The sequence below is a fragment of the Ornithodoros turicata genome, chromosome 5 (genome assembly GCF_037126465.1).
Source record: "Ornithodoros turicata isolate Travis chromosome 5, ASM3712646v1, whole genome shotgun sequence".
NCBI classification, from domain to species: domain Eukaryota; kingdom Metazoa; phylum Arthropoda; class Arachnida; order Ixodida; family Argasidae; genus Ornithodoros; species Ornithodoros turicata.
In genome coordinates this window covers 12,508,587-12,524,011 of record NC_088205.1, presented here as the reverse complement: position 1 = coordinate 12,524,011, position 15,425 = coordinate 12,508,587, and the positions used below count along the sequence as shown (strand labels likewise).

The following is a 15,425-nucleotide window of genomic DNA, read 5'->3' as shown; positions in this document are numbered from 1 at the left end:
CTATCGAAAATGTGTGTGAGTCTACGTCGCGGCCTTGAACAAATACAAAAACAAAAAGTACACTATTGATATACCCCTTCTACACCGTTCATGAACGGGGCAGCAAGAGGATTTCATTTTACCTGTACATACATGGGGATCACATCAATATTTCATATATTTTATTTATCCATACAACCATTATACAAACGAAAGAAAAAGTGCTAGACCGCTGGGATAAACCCGTGAGGCGGTCTCTAATACATCGCAACATTGTGTATTGTAAGGCACCACACGAACGAACTAACACACAAGTGGCTCAACTTCTGAACATAAAATTTTTACATAATTTTCTAAATACATGTACTACAGATACATCCCTAACTTCATGCGGCAAGCTATTCCAAATCTTTGCACCAAAGTAGCTTATGCTACTCAATCTATAGCTGGTTCTAACCCTGGGCAACCGTAACTGCAACGAATCAGACCTGGTAAAATGCGGTGTCACCAATCTCGTTATATTAATAGAATCAACGTGTACATGCCCGTGGACCACTTTATGAACAAGTAATACAGTTCGATATTTGATTAATTGAAAAATTGGCTGCATTACGTAGGTGCGTAAATGCAAATGTGACAGATTCTCTCTGAGGCAGATGCAATATAATCCTGAGGGCTCTTTTTTGCAACAAGTAGACAGGGGTCAGGGTTGTACCATAAGCTAATCCATGCACCTCAACAGCATACGTGAGGTGGGAATGAACTAGCGCATAATAAACAGACAGTAATGTGTTTAGTGGCAATAAGTTCCTAATTTTAGTGAGCGCAAAAATTCCCAGTGACATCTTTTTCCTTACAGCAAGCACGTGTAGATCCCACTTCAAGTGCTTGTCAAATACTAGACCAAGGAACTTGGTAGAATATGCCTCACGTAAAGTTACACCACAGAATACCAATTCCTCGTTTGGGATGACAAATCTTCGTTGTGCAGAGTGAAACACAATATAGGATGACTTATTTATATTTGGAATAAGCTTGTTGGATGCTAACCAGTTTCCAAGAATTCCAAGCTCCCGATTGGCCCTTATGTATAAGTCAACCTCATTTGTTGCTGAAACAAATATGTTTATATCATCTGCATAAAGAATGCTTTTCCCTGACAAAGAATTGGCCAAATCGTTTATAAATGCTAAAAAAAGAAAAGGTCCCAACACAGAGCCCTGTGGTACTCCGACTATGTTCTGTTTTATACTAGAGCATGAGCCATCAATAGAAACATACTGCTGCCTATCAGTTAAATAGCTCCTAATTAACTTTAACGGTAGTCCTCTAACCCCGTATCTTTCGAGTTTACTCAATAAAATCTCATGCCTTTGACAGGTCAACAAAGATGCCCAGTGTTGAGATATTGCGTTCAATATTATTTCTTATTTGTTCAGATATATCAGCAAGGGCAAGTGCAGTAGACTTTCCCTTCGTATAACCACACTGAGCAGGCGAAAGTAGCCTCGCTAAGTTAAAGAAATACATGTTCCAGTCTCTTTAATAAAAGCTTTTCAATAACCTTGCTAAAAACCGACAAAGTAGCTATAGGTCGATAATTTTATACTTCAAGCCTGTCCCCTTTCTTAAAAACAGGTACAATTTTTGCCATCTTCAGTTCCGCAGGAAACACACCATCTTCAAATATCGCATTGGTAACACAATTAAGCGGGTGTGATAGACCGTTACTACATTTTTTAGCAAAGACGTAGATATACCATCACATCCGTAACTATTCGAATTTTTTAAACCGCGAATGATACCATCAATCTCCTCTGGATATTGGCGCTAGAAAAAAAGTACTGGAATTAAAAGGGGGCAGTGCTACAGGTTCATCTACAGCAGCAAAACGACTGACACTTTCAGCAACCTCTATAAAGTAGTTGTTAAAGTTTTCGGCAATCCTGGACTTATCAGTTAAAATGTTACCCTGGGAGTCCCTCGTGGCATCAATCCGATTTCCTTTACCAATCACAAAGGTATGAAAAAAAGAAAAGAAACTGAAATAAGAAAAAGAGCCGGAAGAAGAAAGCACTGCGTTTTGCTTCCATAGCGTCCCATGAACGAAAAGAAAAATTATTAGTCGAAAAAAAAATTATGACTCAGCCTTTTCTGGATTAACTTGTAATATTAGAAGTATCATGATTTTACGGAGTCTGTAGATTCACCATCCCTCAGGAGCTAGAGTAATTAAAAGAGTCATTCAAGCTGCTCCCCAAGCATTTCTTTTTGTTTTTTATTGCATTAAGACAAACAAAGAATGTGGCATCATTTATATGTCTTGTACGTTGCTTTCCCAGAGCAATATTGTCCCCTGCATTCATCAATGACTGCCATGTATGTTTTTCTGTAACAGGCAGACAGGAGTTATGTTTCCAGTGATTGCCTATGCAGTGGTTACAGAGATGAGATTGCGGTGATACAAATCTGTGTGCGTAAAATTGGTGTTCGCACAGGGAAGCAATGGCTAGTGGGATGGACAGACGTGCAGAAAATGACATACCAAGTATACAGTATATATATATTGTCTTCATAGCAGATCTGCAGCAGTGTTGTTTTGAGACTATAGGATAGGATTTCATTCGACGCAGGACAAAAAATCATGGATTAGAAGAATTACCACGTTCCTTTCCTTCCAAGTTGACAAGCTTTTCACACGCGCGAAGCACTTTGCTGCCCAAATGCAGTGCGCATGCCATGGAGGAAGGAAATACAAGGCAAGGAGCGGCCCTTCCCTCCAGACTAGCGTAGCCACCCTCTAGCGGTCGCTCGAGTCAAAATCGCCATTGCTTCCTGTCCACCACGTGATCCCCTCTGAAGTTTCGGTTTTGCAAAGCCTTGTTTCTCGCGCTGCTCTCCGTATGATTTTGCTTTTTGGAAGTAATCTATTGTGAAAATGTGACCACCGTCGTAGAAACGACGTATGGTAATGTGTTCCTGTCCCGGCTGGGGCTCTCGAACTGAAAGCAGCTCTGTCACGGGAACGCGTTTTGTTGGTACACGGTAACTTGCTTTAGTCGCCCGTGTGTCTTCGAGTCATTTTGAATTGTTCATTTGGGACCTCAAACCCCGCCGCAGATTCATTTCATATCTTCTGTTGTTGTGCAAAGCTGATTAATGGAACGGCATTCTTTACCACTTCGTCAAGAAAAGTACATACGTTGGAAGTAACCGTTGTCACACGTGATGTTTCCGGTCCCGCGTACTCCTTTTGCGTTCTGCACACTGTGACTGGTCTTCTAATAGAACAGTAAACATTCGAACACACAGAAATAAAGTGCAAGCACGCGTTCAACGTAATACTGCCTTCTGAACTGCGACCCCACTACAGCTCGCGTCGTCTGCTTTGCTGGAGCCATGCCATGCTGTCTGGAAGGTCACGTGAGCGGTCACGTGGTAGGCAGGAGCATCCCAGAATGCAATGGGGCCGCCAATGTTTCCTTCCTCCATGGCGCATGCGCATATCACCAGAACGCCATACCTAGAAAATTTTGCGAAAAAAATGTCGCGAAAGAGCAAATATGACTTTGAGAAAACATGGTCGTGAACATAAAATGAGAAATCATATCAGACGATTTTGATTCCGAAAATATGTCGATTACAGAACGTAGACGGGTGAACACACATTTGAAACCACGTTTGAAACCATGTTTGAAACACACATATTGGAGCCATGACTGGAGCACTAGGTCAAAAATATCTAATATATTATGAATTATATAATTTCTAAGAACATGTTCCTGTGATACGAGTACTATTTAGTCATTCAGTAATTTTAGCACAACTATTTTCTGGTTTGGAAACCGGAACTGGTAAAAACACCGGTCTCGAGAGGGCAGTGAGATCGCCGTAAGCGCAAAGACGCGGTGTTGCTTGGAGGTTTTCTTGGTTAGATGTGCTAGTGAACTAGAAAAACATGTCTTATAATTACGTTGTGACCGCTCACAAACCCACTGGGGTATGCGCGTGTGCCACAGGTAAATCTTACGATGGCCGAACGCTGAAACGGCAGCGTGATGTGAACTCACAAAATGGAATCGCAGTTGTCAGCACATGCCAGCCTTCGTTTTCATCACAAAAACATATCACAGCTCAGGCACGCATGTCCTCTAAGCTATATTTATGTTCGGAGCTCACACTGCGTTATCCTTCGCTGCGTGCTAATTATGGAAAACAACAGACACTTCACACACTTGTGCTCTGCATTCTCGCGTCATGGAAATCAAAGAGCGCGCAATTGTGAAATGAAGGCTGTCGGCGGTCCAACGGTTTCCTGCGTTAAACATGATCGATGACAACACAGCCTTCGCTGGTTGTGTAAAAGGTGCACATCCCTCACTCGCATTTCAGTGATTGCGCGCAGGCTTTCACTGATCTATTGATTCGTTACTCAACGAAACGACAAGTACCAAAACCTACCTGTAACGAGTGTTCGTAGAACAATACAAGATTTCTGAAACAAGACATGCAGTGTAAAAGGTTTTTGAATTGTCAGAACAACTCTATTGGTCGACAATGGTATAAAAATACCAAGGCGAAAAGCAGTGCGCAATATAAGCTGCATGACAATATACCTGGATTACCTACCGCGAGGTTAAATACATTTTATGCCGTGTAAGTCATACTAAGGAGGAGTATATTTGTGTTTATGTTTTTGGGTGTAACTGGTCAGCATGAGTGTGGAACAACAAGTCTACACTTCTCTACAAACTTTGCATCTTCACAGGCCTACACAGCTCATACCTTTACACATTCTGCTACAGACCACAAATGTCTTGTGCTGCTTCTGATTGGCCATATTCATATGCTTGGTACATCTCCTGCCTCCCCTAGGAAACTTCACATCACCGGACGACTTGAACCTCATTTTGGCGAAAAATACGAGACTGGAAATCTACGTTGTCTCACCTGAAGGTCTACGACCGATCAAAGAAATAGGAATTTATGGACGTATCAGCATTATGAAGCTTTTCCGCCCACCGGTAGGCTTACCTGTCATGTATTCTTCTCCCAAAAGAATTTGCAATACAACTTTGAGGATTAGTGATGCTTACGATTACAATATCATACAATCCTTTAAAATATTTTATAGGCACAGGTAATGCAAACAACACAATTGTATCTCTGCTAGAATCCCACAATAAATACTTCACATATATCGCTTTCATTGTCGCTGAGTGGATTGCTTTTGCTGGCCGCTAATTATGGAATGGCTTTTTGTTGTTATTTGTGTCGTTAATTACAGAACTTTTGTTACTCTTCAGGGCGAAAAGAAAGACCTACTGTTCTTCTTGACAGCAAAGTACAACGCAGCTATATTAGAATGTGTACATTACGGTGACAATGTTGAAATCATAACCAAAGCACATGGAAACATTGCTGTAAGTTATAAAACAGTGGGAACATCCTGCAGACTTTCAAGACTTTCCTTCCATATAGGACACCTTCTCGAGACCGTCTGAAACGGGCAACATTGGCATCATCGACCCAGAGTGCAGGGTGATAGGCCTCCGCCTGTATGACGGGCTTTTCAAAGTAATACCATTAGATAGAGAAAACAGGGAGTTGAAGGCCTTTAACATCAGGTAGGGATGCAAGTAATTGACGCAGCGTTCCTTCAGGGTCTTTGGCATTTCAGGATGGAAGAACTTACGGTGCAAGACATAGAGTTTTTGCACGGTTGCAAAACCCCGACAATTGTCTTGCTGCACCAGGACACACAGGCACGACATATGAAGACCTACGAGATCTCTTTAAAAGACAAAGAGTTTGTAAAGGGGCCATGGCAGCAGGACCACGTAGAAAGTGAAGCCGCCATCATCATCGCGGGTAAAAACAGTTAAATGAAATTGGAACCTTGGTGTGGTAACATTAATAGAACACTATCGAGCTAATAAGTTCTCACAAAACTGCAAGCAAAAATTTGTCTCGTGATGTGGTGTCACAAATAAAATGTTGGAACAACTTGCCAGGGTTGCACCTACACTCAAATGAATTTATGCATCACACATGTTTTCAGTCCCCGAGCCTTTCTGTGGTGCCATCATCATCGGGCAAGAGTCAATCACCTATCACAGTGGCGATCAGTACGTCGTCATCACGCCTCATATAATCAGGGTATGTTAATGATTTGCAAGTGGGTTCTTTTCATTCCTGACACTCAACTTCTCTTTGAAGCAAAGTACGGTGGTGTGCTACGGCAAAGTGGACTCCAACGGCTCTCGCTACCTGCTGGGTGACATGGCCGGTCGGCTGTTTATGCTCCTCTTGGAAAGGGAGGACAAAATGGATGGAACGGCCACCGTGAAAGACCTGAAACTCGAGTTCCTCGGCGAGGTGATAATTCCACTTGGACTGTGATTTCAGTTGGAAGACGTTCCATTGCTATGCAATGACCTTTGTGTCTAGCCCGAAAAAAAGAAGTCGGAAGTATGGGAGATATCATAAAAGCGGATGTTGCACAGTCATCTGCCTTTTTGTAGTGTGTTTTTTAGCTGTCAGACCATTATTTCTATATTTTCTCGCTTGCCAGTCTTGTTTTCCCTTGGCACAGTTGGTGGTGTAGAATGGAGAACGTCTTCAACAGAGGTTTCCTTCTGTGCATGGCAAATTAGACAGCGGCGCAGCAATTTGCTTTGTACGAGTTGCATAGTTGTGGTTCTGCCACATGTGAGCAACATTGTGTGCAGATAACAATACCGGAATGCATGACATACCTGGACAACGGAGTGGTATACATCGGATCTCGTCTCGGAGACTCTCAGCTGGTCAAACTCAACCTGGAGCCCAACGAACAGGGATCCTATGTAGAGGTCATGGAAGTCTTCACCAATCTGGGGCCCATCGTGGACATGTGTGTCGTCGACTTGGAACGCCAGGGACAGGGACAGGTGCAGCTAAAGAGTTCGAACTCCCGTATCTGTTACTTCTAAAACATCATCTTCTTTCAGCTGGTCACATGTTCAGGAGGATACAAGGAAGGGTCGTTGCGCATCATTAGGAATGGCATTGGCATTCACGAGCATGCCAGTATTGACCTCCCGGGCATCAAGGGCATCTGGCCACTGTGTGTCGGATCGGACGGACCGCACGACAACATGCTTGTCATGTCTTTTGTGGGACAAACAAGGTAGTCACTCCTCCTGCTCTGATGTCAGAAATGATGTCTTTCACTTGGTGGTGGAAGGTGCAGAATCCTGTGGACCGGAAATAAATTTTGATAATATGGACTCAAAACAATCTGGAACTCAGAAGCATATCGAGAGCTAGCTTTCTGTAAGGTTCCGTGAAGCGTGATTTGCTTAGCAGTTAGAAGAAGTGAAAGCAGGGGAGTTGCTCTCAGAGACCTCGAGTGTCGTAATATCTGTTTAGTAGCCGAAGTGCCATAAAACAAAAAAAATCATCATCCTGTTTTGACAACGGGTGGTTTTTTTTAAACTTATAGTCAGTATTCTTTTTCTCGTTGCCGTTTGGTAGGGTGTTGATTCTGAACGGCGAGGAAGTTGAAGAGACCGAGCTTCCTGGGTTTGACACAACACAGCAAACTTTCTATTGTGGAAACGTGTCGAATAAGCAGTTGATTCAGGTAGAGGTCTTCTTGACAACCCATCGCTTATTTGGTGATCCGTATGACGCCTTCACTGATCCAAGGGTAACTGTTGCACAAATAGGTGACAGCACTGTCTGTTCGGCTGGTGGACAGCTGGTCGAAGCAGCTGAAAAACGAATGGAAACCTCCCGGAGGACGCAACATTAGTGTTGTCGCCAGCAACCAATGCCAGCTGGTGTGTGCTGTGCGCGAGAAACTATATTACCTGGAAATTGGAGACGGAGAATTGAGGCAGTCGAGGTATGCTCGCCGGCAGAGAGCCCAGACACGTTAAGGCAATGAGTGCTCGTTACGCGTTTACAGTACGTGCGAAATGGAGCACGAAGTGGCCTGTCTGGACGTCACTCCCCTCCAGGACGGGGCCACCAAGACGGACCTGTGCGCTGTCGGCCTGTGGACTGACATATCTGTCCGTCTGCTTCGGCTTCCCACATTGGAACAGCTGCACAAAGAAAGTATTGGAGGAGGTAAGGCCCTTGCCATAGTCACCACTAACGAACACAACTATGTCTTTTTGTGGGTTAGCTGTTAGACAATTTAGTAGGGATGGGCCAACACGAGTCTACGAATCATAGGCAGGGATTCGAGATTTGGGAATCTCGGTGCCCAAAACAGCGAATCAAATCTTTCGAATCCACGAGCCACGTCTGTTTGTTCCTTTTAAAAATTGGTGCTTCCGGAGTCCGCCGTAAGCCTGATTGCCCGGCGGGCCCAAAACCAAAGCGTAAAGCTTCGGCATTACAAGTTTAAAAGTAACACGGTTTTGCTTTTGATTGTTTCTTAGTTTTATGAAAAGAATTCAGACACGATAATTTATGTATTTCCTGCAGTTGATGAACAACATGTTAAACAATACACCTAGGAAGAAGTATGTTTTCTCCTCAAAGTGAACTATTATTTAACTTGTTTTTCATTAAATCAAATTCTGCTTTAAAACACTTTTCAGTAGAAATGTTTCTTCCTTGGCTTTTTAAACTCTCTTTTTTTAACAACGGATTCGTAAGATTCATTATTCGCAGAACCTTCCTTGGATTCGGATTCGGGAAATTCTGAATTCGTCCCGTTTCTACAATTTAGGATGAAAATTACTGGTGAAGTTTTTATAAACTCTATGGTCTATATTGGAATTTCTTTTTTCTGGTGAAAGTGAGAAGCTTTAGCAATCCAGCGGTGTTGCTTGTAGAAGCTGCCATTGTTTGTCTGTTCGTCTATCAAATAACACACACAAAGTTTTCCGTTTTCATAATGTTTGTAATGAGGAACCAGTTCTGTACTACCAGCGTTGGAGTAACTTTCAAAGGGTGAGACTTATTAAAAATTTCCGTGTTTTCGCCTTCCCCGCAGAAATTATTCCTCGGTCCATTCTGACGACCACGTTTGAAGGCACTGCTTACTTACTCTGTGCTCTAGGAGACGGATCTCTTTTCTACTTCTCACTCGATGTCAGCCACGGACATCTGTCGGACCGCAAGAAGGTCTCTATACGGACTTCTCTGTAGCGGTGTCGTAACTCGCGGGATGTTACATGCCACTGCAATTTCATGTCCAGGTAACCCTGGGCACGCAGCCGACCGTGTTAAAGACGTTCAAGTCCCTATCGACCAGCAACGTGTTTGCCTGTTCGGATCGTCCAACCGTAATCTACTCTAGCAACCACAAGCTTGTTTTTTCCAACGTGAATCTCAAGGAAGTGAATCACATGTGCCCCTTAAATTCGGACGGATATCGGGACAGGTGAGGAAGCGTCGTCTGCTATTATGCTTTCGTGGCAGGTTTCAGTTTAGCGTGCGTATAGTGCTTGTGTGTGCTCAGAATAAGAGTCAGTTTTTTTTGTTACTTTTGATGTCACCCGTCAAGTGGCTCGATTCCTGCCACTGTCTGGCTTTTTAAACGACTGCCATATTTGAATTGTATTTTTACTTTGCCTAGTTCAGTATACTTTAGAAAAAAAGCTCACAAGAGTAACTATAATAACACAGCACACATACTTTGACGTAGTACACAAAATTTTTAAAAATATAATTAGTCTTGGCATGTAAGATTCCAAATTCTGTTTTTTTTTAAACAGGCGTCTTACACCGAGTTGTTTCAACATCACATGGGGTCTCCATATGCATGTGTTTTTAAACCGTCTTAGAAACATATTGGCATGTAGCACTATCAAAAAGTTGCAAATATTCCTGCCTTTTGTGACACACCAAATTGTTGGCCACTACCTAACAACGATCATGTCTTTCATTTAGTTTGGCCCTGGCAAATGACAGCACCTTGTTAATAGGAACAATAGATGAAATTCAGAAGTTGCACATCAGAACAGTACCTCTCGGGGAGCTTCCAAGGTACGTCCGCCTTCTGTGCTGAAAGTACTGTGCATGTGTAGAATGTTTATTTCCAATTTTCGAGATTAGAGCTTGAGAAAATGGAGATGAAAGAACAAATTCAATGTCAATAGAAAACTTATATTTCAAAATTTGTGCTCCCTTTGTCCCTGCATTTCAGGCGAATCGCTTATCAAGAGGCTACACAAACCTTCGGAGTGATCACGATACGACATGACGTGCATGACAACAACGGACTCACTCCTGTTCGACCAAGTGCCAGCACCCAGGCACAGAACATCACTTACAGGTGTGTTCCCATGCTTCTATCTCTATCTCCCAATCGACATCTTTCATACTGATGTGTATTATCTGCAATGCACACTTGTGTGTTTGGTAAAAGACATATGGAAGTCTAAGTAAATCACCTATGAAAAATGTGCAAACAAAAACTGACATACTGTTCCAGTTCCAGCATGACATCTGTTTTTAAGCCTGGCACAGGAAGTACATCCAGTATGGACCAGTTGGGGCAGGAAGTTGAAGTACACAACCTTCTCATCATTGACCAGCACACGTTTGAAGGTGAGAACGGCTTTAATTGCTGATGAGTTAATATTTTGTAGTCGTGCAGTGCTTAATATATCAGCTTTTTAGCTATGTGAGTTAATATCACAGTTGTATGCAAAATAACTTGAATATCAGAAAATGTACATGTTGAAGTAGATTGCATTACATTGCCTTTTTGTCAGAAATTGCGGTTTGCTCTAGTTACTTCTCAACAAGTTTTTGAGAGGTGACCAGAGCAAAGCACAGTTTTAAAAACAAAAAGCGGGACCACGAAATTTAAGTTTCCTCATGAGTTATTTCTTGTTGCGTTTCAGTACTACACGCCCACCAGTTCATGCAAGCGGAATTTGCCATGAGCGTCGTGTCGACCCGACTGGGAGACGATCCCAATGTGTATTACATCGTGGGCACTGCCATGGTGCTGCCAGATGAATCTGATCCGAAGCAGGGACGAATAATCATCTTCCAGTGGGCTGATGGTGAGACCAGACAAAGGAGATTACCGCGAGTCTTTTTGTCAAAAAAAAATTTTTTGCAGGCAAGCTGCAGCAAATAGCCGAAAAAGAAATCAAGGGGGCCCCCTACTCCCTGCTCGAGTTCAACAGCAAACTATTGGCCAGCGTCAACAGTACGGTGCGGCTATTCGAGTGGAATGCAGAGCGGGAACTCCACAACGAATGCAGCCACTTCAACAACATCCTCGCTCTCTACCTGAAGACGAAGGGGGACTTCATTCTGGTCGGGGATCTCATGCGCTCCATGTCACTGCTCGCTTATAAGCCTCTGGAAGGAAGCTTTGAAGAGGTAAGCGCTCGTCTGAGGCAGTTCAGCATTTCTGACAGAAGCTGCTGAGCAAAACTAAGTCTCTCTCTGCCACCTGTTAAGAGCTCAGCTGTTAGGGTGTCTCGGATATTTTTTTTCCCTTCCACGTAGATTGCCAGGGACTACCAGACAAACTGGATGAGTGCAGTGGAGATCTTGGATGACGACACGTTTCTCGGAGCAGAGTCCACTACCAATCTGTTTGTGTGTCAGAAGGACAGGTGGGGTATTCCACAATCACAGGGGCACAGCTTGCCTTTACTATGAGGATCGTACCACTTAGTTGGGTTGAGGGGAATGCGCGTGACAAGCACCTCTTTTTTTCTTTTTTAACTCGCTCGGGGGTTTATCGTGGAATTTTGCGGAAGAGTGGCCGTCGTTATGCGCTATTAGTGGCCAGCATGCACTTGGTGAAGTACAAAAGCTTTATTTGGCATGCGAGTAACCGAATCCTTCGTAATGATTGCAAAACAGTGCAGCGACAACCGACGAAGAGCGTCAACACCTGCAGGAAGTCGGTCAGTTCCACTTGGGGGAGTTTGTAAACGTGTTCCGGCACGGTTCGCTCGTTATGCAACATCCTGGAGAAAACGCTTCCCCTACACAGGGATCTGTGCTCTTCGGAACAATTCACGGCGCCATAGGTAAGCAGGGAATGGTTAGGACAGGTAGAGCAACTTCACGGGTTATGTGATAGGCAAAAGTTTTGTGTTGGTGCAGCGGTTTAACCTGTTGCCGTCACAGAATACAAGTAGAGCCCGAAGTTTTAGGGATTCACCCTATTCTTCCCCGAATTTGCACCCCAAATTGAAAACTTGAATTGAAAATTGAAATTTCAAAATTGAAAACCCCGACTTTAGGGCGAAACCCAATTTTTACCAGGCAAATTGCCCTCTCTGGGATGTCTGTAGGAATGCACCAACGTACTTGTTTGGCAGAAAAATGCAGTTACATCACCGTTTGTACCAAACCGCTACAGTTAGTTTGAATAACTGAGCCCGATTTCTCCCCGATTTTAGCGTAATGGAAGTTTTTTCACCCGAATTCGCATGAATTTAGTGCAGGTGTTTATTTATCCGATTTTTACCCCCTGAATTTAGAAAAAAATATTTCCCGAAAACTTAAGGCTCTAAATACAAGTAGCTACACCAATATGCGACATTACCATTCCTGAACTTTCTCGCATTTGCTGTAGATAGTACCTCCTTTCATGTATCGCTACCTGGCCATTGTTCAGAGCACATCATATTTTACATGCAAACTTATAGGCACACTCTGTTTGTACCTTATTCCACATAGCATAATATATATTGTGAACACCTGAGTGTTTCTTGTTGTTTATAGGTCTTGTAGCACAGCTGCCTGCTGACTTCTACAACTTCCTCTATGAGGTGCAGGCCAATCTCACCAAAGTGATCAAAAGTGTGGGGAAAATAGACCACATCTTATATCCTTTTTTTATGCTGCAGTGGATAACGATAAACCATTTTAGAGGACCCGCGCCCTTATAGCGCGAAAAACCTTTATGCGGACGTTCCTCTACGTACATGTGGCACGTAATTCTAACAAGAACATTACGGGGTGATAAGCAACTAGAGGATATGATGAAACGTTACGGCTACAAAGTTACTACATACTTCTCCAATGGATACTTTCTTTAACGATTGTCACCTGGCGGTCATTCTCGACGGAACGAAAAACGGAGCAGCCTGTGGGCTTCATCGATGGAGACCTCATTGAGAGCTTCCTGGACTTGAGCAGAGACAAAATGCAGGAAGTTCTGCAAGGCATTCAGGTACGCAGGATTAGAGCCCCTAGCTTTCCGCGATTCCGCAGAATTGGCAATGTCTCGCGGAACCTGCTGTTCCCCTCAGAATCGTCCGGGATTTTCTTTCTTCTTTTTTTTTTTTTTTGCAGAATATTATGTTTTGCAGAGTTATATAAGGATTTCAATGGATCTGCGACATATTTGTGGTTTAAACCCGATCAGTCGCGATTGAAGTGCCCGACGCCACTTAAACGACTGAATGTCCCACGACAAAAGGAAATTTAATGACAGCAACACCCGGTGAGAGATTGACAGAGATTGATTGATTGATTGATTCTTTGCGCACTGAAAGGTTACGAAAGGCTGGAAAAGTGTGCGGGATGAGTCGGTACGCAAGTCTTGGGAGAATACCTATGGCCCTGTGTTTTAGGGTAAAACCCGGTACAGCCCACTTTTATGCCCCCCTTCCCCCGATTTGCATCACCACTTTGGGTAGAACCCCAAAACACCTGAAAATGAGTTTGGCAGAGTGCCAATTTAGCCACCAATACGGACACTCAAGTCCGCTGTTCTGAATCTTACGTTCATCTAAAATATGAGAAGCACTTTTTTTCGTCTTAAATATCTACTTTTTCTCCCGATATCACCCAATTTGACCCTGTTTCACAGCTCCTGAAAAAAAAAACAAAAGAAAAACACTACTACCCCCTCATCCCCGATTTTCAAAGAACATAAAACCCCAAAACACAGGACCATAACAATACTCCACTTTTTTTTTTTTACACTTTTCTCACCCGCAGAATCACGCAGATTTGTAAATCGCACTTCGCAAAATAACTTTTCCACCACAGAAAGCTAGGGGCTTTACTGGATGAAATGGTGGTTATCTCTGTCTGTCAATTTTGGTGGATGCTAAGGATCCTTATGGAAAATCCACTTCACATTTACCCAAAAAGTCACTACGTGTGCCGGACAATAATGCTATTATTCGGAAGTAGGACCGACTACTTAAGTAATTGAAATCGGACCTTTGGACTGCATTAAAAGCAGTCTTCTCAAGCACCACTGCATAGTGTAAAGTCAGTGCTGTCCTTCAGCTACAGTGGTCATGTGCATTATGACTCATCGATGTTTCAAATAAAACCAATTCACCTTCGAACATAATTTGTCAAGCTATGGACACAAAATTATCTGTACAGTGTTGTCGGAAGAGCAATTGAAGTGATGCACATCACCTCATGTGTGTGTGTAGACCTCAGTTTCCAAATGCTGCCTTGTCATGCTACCACATGTTTCTTGCTTGGCTCTACTTCTACCTCTATACATTATAATTCGGGTCAGATGCTTACAGAAACCAAATCGAAAGCTGTACTGGTACAAAACTATGTGCTGTAAAACCCTTAATATTTACAACCCCCAATTGTCCTAACTGAAAAAATGCATTAACATATATGCACGAGGTAATTTAAGTCAGGAAGAGACACTTTAAACAATATGCTACAACCGCATACTTGAATTTCACAGCTGATTAGCTGTATGTGAGTGTGTTGAATTTCACAGCTGATTGCGTAAGTTACTATCAAACACTCGGACTACTTTGCAGTACAAGCAGGCACAGCGCTGCTTTTATCAAATGCGGTACGGGCAGTCTTGGGCTCGTCACGAAGCAACCCAATCAAGTCACAATTTGTTGCATCCAGAATTCAGGAAAATTTAGCATACACAAATGTGCGCCCTTCCTGTGCTCGGTTCATGAAAAATTAGGGCAGCGAACATTGTTGTCTTAAGGTAGAATGCCTGCACCAAAGGTGGCTTGCCTTTCAGATTGATGATGGAAGTGGTATGAAGAAGGATGCAACAGTGGATGACCTCATCAAGATCATAGAAGAAGTCAGTCGAATTCATTGAACTCTGCTCTTTACATTTTCATCTCACCACTCGCTGCCATTTGGAGTCGAAGGAAGCTCTGCAGTACCATGCTTGGCTGCATCTGTGTGGATTTTTAGTGCAGAGGGTGTCACAAAAAGAAAGTATTTTTGCCGAGCTGCCGTAGTCAGGCCCCTACGGAGGACAGGCGGTCACAATGGTAAGAACTGCACTATCGCCCCATTGTGAGCTTGGTGCAAGATTTACTGAGAAAATGCCACCTCAGCGTTTCATTCGCTGGCGGATCGTTTTATGTTGAAACCGTGAGATTATGTTATGCATAACATTAATGTACAGCACAGCCTTGCGACTAATGCAGCGGTCATTCGTCCTGTTGTAAGGCGCTGGCCCGTAGGAAATAAAAGAGTTTGAGAGGACGGTTTGTACTTTT

The 15,425-nt window shown here is 43.2% G+C and overlaps 1 protein-coding gene across 2 annotated transcripts; it reads left to right on the top strand.

Moving 5' to 3' along the window:
- Window positions 1-2,935: 2,935 nt before the first annotated feature.
- On the top strand, window positions 2,936-15,411 carry LOC135394043 (DNA damage-binding protein 1-like). 2 transcript variants are annotated; one of them, XM_064624477.1, is made up of 24 exons: window positions 2,936-3,017; window positions 4,855-5,003; window positions 5,286-5,402; window positions 5,461-5,606; window positions 5,660-5,850; window positions 6,041-6,138; window positions 6,199-6,357; window positions 6,711-6,911; window positions 6,972-7,150; window positions 7,498-7,606; window positions 7,692-7,870; window positions 7,934-8,097; window positions 8,975-9,105; window positions 9,180-9,364; window positions 9,874-9,969; window positions 10,130-10,258; window positions 10,418-10,533; window positions 10,833-10,997; window positions 11,057-11,322; window positions 11,452-11,561; window positions 11,815-11,984; window positions 12,685-12,787; window positions 13,012-13,135; window positions 14,933-15,411. In XM_064624477.1, the coding sequence occupies exons 1-24, from the start codon at window positions 2,945-2,947 to the stop codon at window positions 15,014-15,016; spliced, it is 3,444 nt and encodes a 1,147-aa protein (XP_064480547.1). In that variant the 5' UTR covers window positions 2,936-2,944; the 3' UTR covers window positions 15,017-15,411. The 2 variants fall into 2 exon arrangements, with proteins under 2 accessions (XP_064480547.1, XP_064480548.1); XM_064624478.1 differs by lacking the exon at window positions 2,936-3,017 and adding an exon at window positions 3,866-3,998.
- The last annotated feature ends 14 nt before the right edge of the window (window positions 15,412-15,425 follow it).

Bases quoted from the DNA above. Each gene is read 5' to 3' on its own strand.
- LOC135394043 (XM_064624477.1), top strand. From the start codon at position 2,945: ATGGTAATGTGTTCCTGTCCCGGCTGGGGCTCTCGAACTGAAAGCAGC. The intron at 5,851-6,040 runs GTAAAAACAGTT...ACATGTTTTCAG, and splicing joins AGCCGCCATCATCATCGCGG to TCCCCGAGCCTTTCTGTGGT. The intron at 9,365-9,873 runs GTGAGGAAGCGT...TCTTTCATTTAG, and splicing joins TCGGACGGATATCGGGACAG to TTTGGCCCTGGCAAATGACA.